The following is a 3,405-nucleotide window of genomic DNA, read 5'->3' as shown; positions in this document are numbered from 1 at the left end:
GTTACATATAATTAAGGAAACAAGCAAGGTAAATGTTACATATAATTAAGGAAACAAGCAAGGTAAATGTTACATATAATTCAGGAAACAAGCAAGGTAAATGTTTATCATTGAATAAAGTTCTATGGTCACTTCACATATCCATGCATTCTTTGTTAGGGTAAGTAAAAAAGAATACAGTTTTCAAACAGGCAGGTGCAGTATTCATCCAGCAAATTTAATTGTGAACATTTGAAACTCATTTCCAGTGTAGTTCTGATTTGTTTTTATACAAACTGTTTCATTGCTTAACTCGACTATCCAAAGCTTATATCTATAGTATTACATCTATTCATTCACACTGGTGAATGGCCTAATATTTTTCAAACTGACTTTAAAGTGTTCACTGTTTTTTGCTAACACCAACAGTTCTAACTTCTTAATTATTGTCCAGAAACTAGTTCTGTCTCTTCTTCATATGCTATGAGCTTGTTACTTGCTAAAGTTGACAGTCAGTAACTTAACTTTTTCTTTTAAACAGAATTTAAAAAACATGCTATGCTGGTTGATCTAAAAGAAATGTTCGATCTTAAAGTCAAAAATATAAAGCAGATTAACTAACCAACAAATAACAATGTAAAGATCACAATTAACTGATAAACAGCATGTCCAAGAATGTTCTTCATCATTGTGCGGGAGATGAGAGGTTTGGTTCTGCCGTACGGCTTCCTTAATAATAGATCAGGGGTAGGAAGTTCGGTGGCCAGAGCTAAAGAAGCTAGTGTGTCCATGATCAAGTTGACCCATAACATCTGTACTGCTTTCAGAGGGCTGTCCTGCAGAATAGTAATAAAACGTTTAACTGATATATTCCACCAACTTGGATAACATCATTATACAGTAAACGTTAGAATCAATACCAAGCAACAACTGTGAGCCTCTTACTTAACCAAACTATCATTAACCAAGTTACAAAGTACTTTGCACTACGTCTGAATGATACAAAGAAGAACAACTTTTTAAGCACAAATTAACTAAACAAACTCAAACTAAATTCAAAATCCAAAGAAATAGTAAGTGTAGACATCAAACTTCTAAAACAGTAAGCATAGACATCAAGTTTCTAAAACAGTAAGCGTAGACATCAAGCTTCTAAAACAGTAAGCATAGACATCAAGTTTCTAAAACAGTAAGCGTAGACATCAAGCTTCTAAAACAGTAAGCGTAGACATCAAACTTCTCAAACAGTAAGTGTAGACATCAAGTTTCTAAAACAGTAAGCGTAGACATCAAGCTTCTAAAACAGTAAGCGTAGACATCAAACTTCTCAAACAGTAAGCATAGACATCAAACAGTAAGCGTAGACATCAAACAGTAAGCGTAGACATCAAACAGTAAGCACAGACATCAAACAGTAAGCACAGACATCAAACAATAAGCGTAGACATCAAACAAAGAGCGTAGACATCAAACAAAGAGCGTAGATATCAAACAGTAAGCGTAGACATCAAACTTCTCAAACAGTAAGCGTAGACATCAAACAGTAAGCGTAGACATCAAACAGTAAGTGTAGACATCAAACAGTAAGTGTAGACATCAAACAATAAGCGTAGACATCAAACTTCTCAAACAGTAAGCTTAGACATCAAACTTTTCAAACAGTCAGCGTAGACATCAAACAAAGAGCGTAGATATCAAACAGTAAGCACAGACATCAAACAGTAAGCACAGACATCAAACAATAAGCGTAGACATCAAACAAAGAGCGTAGATATCAAACAGTAAGCACAGACATCAAACAGTAAGCACAGACATCAAACAGTAAGCGTAGACATCAAACAGTAAGTGTAGACATCAAACAGTAAGTGTAGACATCAAACAGTAAGCGTAGACATCAAACAGTAAGAGAAGACATCAAACTTCTGACATAGCATACCCTTGAAAATTACATACAGGTACCTCCAAACTAGTTGGGTACTTAACCATTTATTTTTGTAAATTTATTTTTAATTCATTTATTTTTAAAAAAGCCATTTATCTTAATATGAAACAATTATTATTTGTTTAATTTGCTTTCAAATTTCTTTAAGCTATAATATAATGGTTAGGCACCTTATCTGAGCTTCTGGAAGGCTACAAGCCTCCCTACACTCACCACTAGTACATAGTAGCCTTTCAGTAAACTGTGCGGTCCTATTAACCCGCTACTAGGGATCTCTTACTCGTTAAGGCCAGCACTTTAATAGTTTGAAATATTTACCAGAAAACTTACTAACAGTATTTAATTCCCTTACTTCTATAGCACAAGCTCCAACAAAGGCAACAATCACAGCTACAATGTTGACTGTTAACTGAAACTGTAAAAACTTGGCAATGCTGTCGTACACATTCCGTCCCCACATCACAGCTTTCACAATACTCGTAAAGTTATCATCAGTGAGAATGATGTCAGATGCTTCCTTTGCAACATCAGTACCTGCAATCCCCTGCAGAAAATCCTCAATTATACTCAACTCTGTGTCTTCACTAATCAACTTGATACAAATACACAAAGTAATATTCTTTAAAAGTAAGACTATTACACACATTTGGTTTTACCTCCTGTTATTCACGAAAAAAACATAAAATAAACTATTCACAATTACATTAATTTATTCTCTGACTTCATGTTATTAAAACATAAAATAAACTACTCACACTTACATTAATTTATTCTCTGACCTCATGTTATTAAAAAATAAAATACTAAAACTTACATTAATTTATTCTCTGACCTCATGTTATTAAAACATAAAATAAAATACTAAACTTACATTAATTTATTCTCTGACCTCATGTTATTAAAACATAAAATAAACTACTCACACTTACATTAATTTATTCTCTGACCTCATGTTATTAAAACATAAAATAAAATACTAAAACTTGCACAATTTTCCCTAACCACCCGTTCTTAAATATACATGTTTTTTATTTGACCTTCTGTTCTTAAGTTAAAAAACTACACTTATAACTAATCATTTCTAAAATATCTTTAGACAATTTTCATATTTTATTGTAACAAAAGCTATTAGTTGATTGGTACAGCTACCAGAGCTGACACGATTAACAATATTAGTCACTTTCTTGGTCAATACATACCATGGCAAAGCCTACATCTGCCTTCTTCAAGGCAGGCCATCATTGGTTCCATCTCCAGTAACTGCAACGACTTCTCTGTTAGTGTTCACTTTACTATCGATGATTCCCTTCACCAGAGTGTACTTGTCCTGAGGTGAGGATCTAGCTAGAACTCGAAGCTGAGGCCATATCTGATCAATCAGATGTTGCTGGACCTACAAGTAAAACACAGTTCTTAACAATATTAGATGTTGCTCGACCTACAAGTAAAACACAGTTCTTAACAATATTAGATGTTGGAAAACC

General features: G+C 33.5%; 1 protein-coding gene across 1 annotated transcript in view; it reads right to left on the bottom strand.

Moving 5' to 3' along the window:
• Positions 1-596: 596 nt before the first annotated feature.
• Positions 597-3,405, bottom strand: part of LOC106477078 (plasma membrane calcium-transporting ATPase 3-like) — a 10,962-nt gene continuing 8,153 nt past the window's right edge. Inside the window, 4 exon segments of the mRNA XM_013937677.1 lie at positions 597-815; positions 2,274-2,465; positions 3,121-3,158; positions 3,161-3,314. Coding sequence (XP_013793131.1) covers positions 597-815; positions 2,274-2,465; positions 3,121-3,158; positions 3,161-3,314 — 603 coding nt within the window.

Source organism: Limulus polyphemus, unplaced genomic scaffold (assembly GCF_000517525.1).
Source record: "Limulus polyphemus unplaced genomic scaffold, Limulus_polyphemus-2.1.2 Scaffold12722, whole genome shotgun sequence".
Classification (NCBI taxonomy): Eukaryota; Metazoa; Arthropoda; class Merostomata; order Xiphosura; family Limulidae; genus Limulus; species Limulus polyphemus.
Note: the sequence above shows the minus strand (reverse complement) of the source record. Positions and strands in the feature narration are given on the sequence as shown.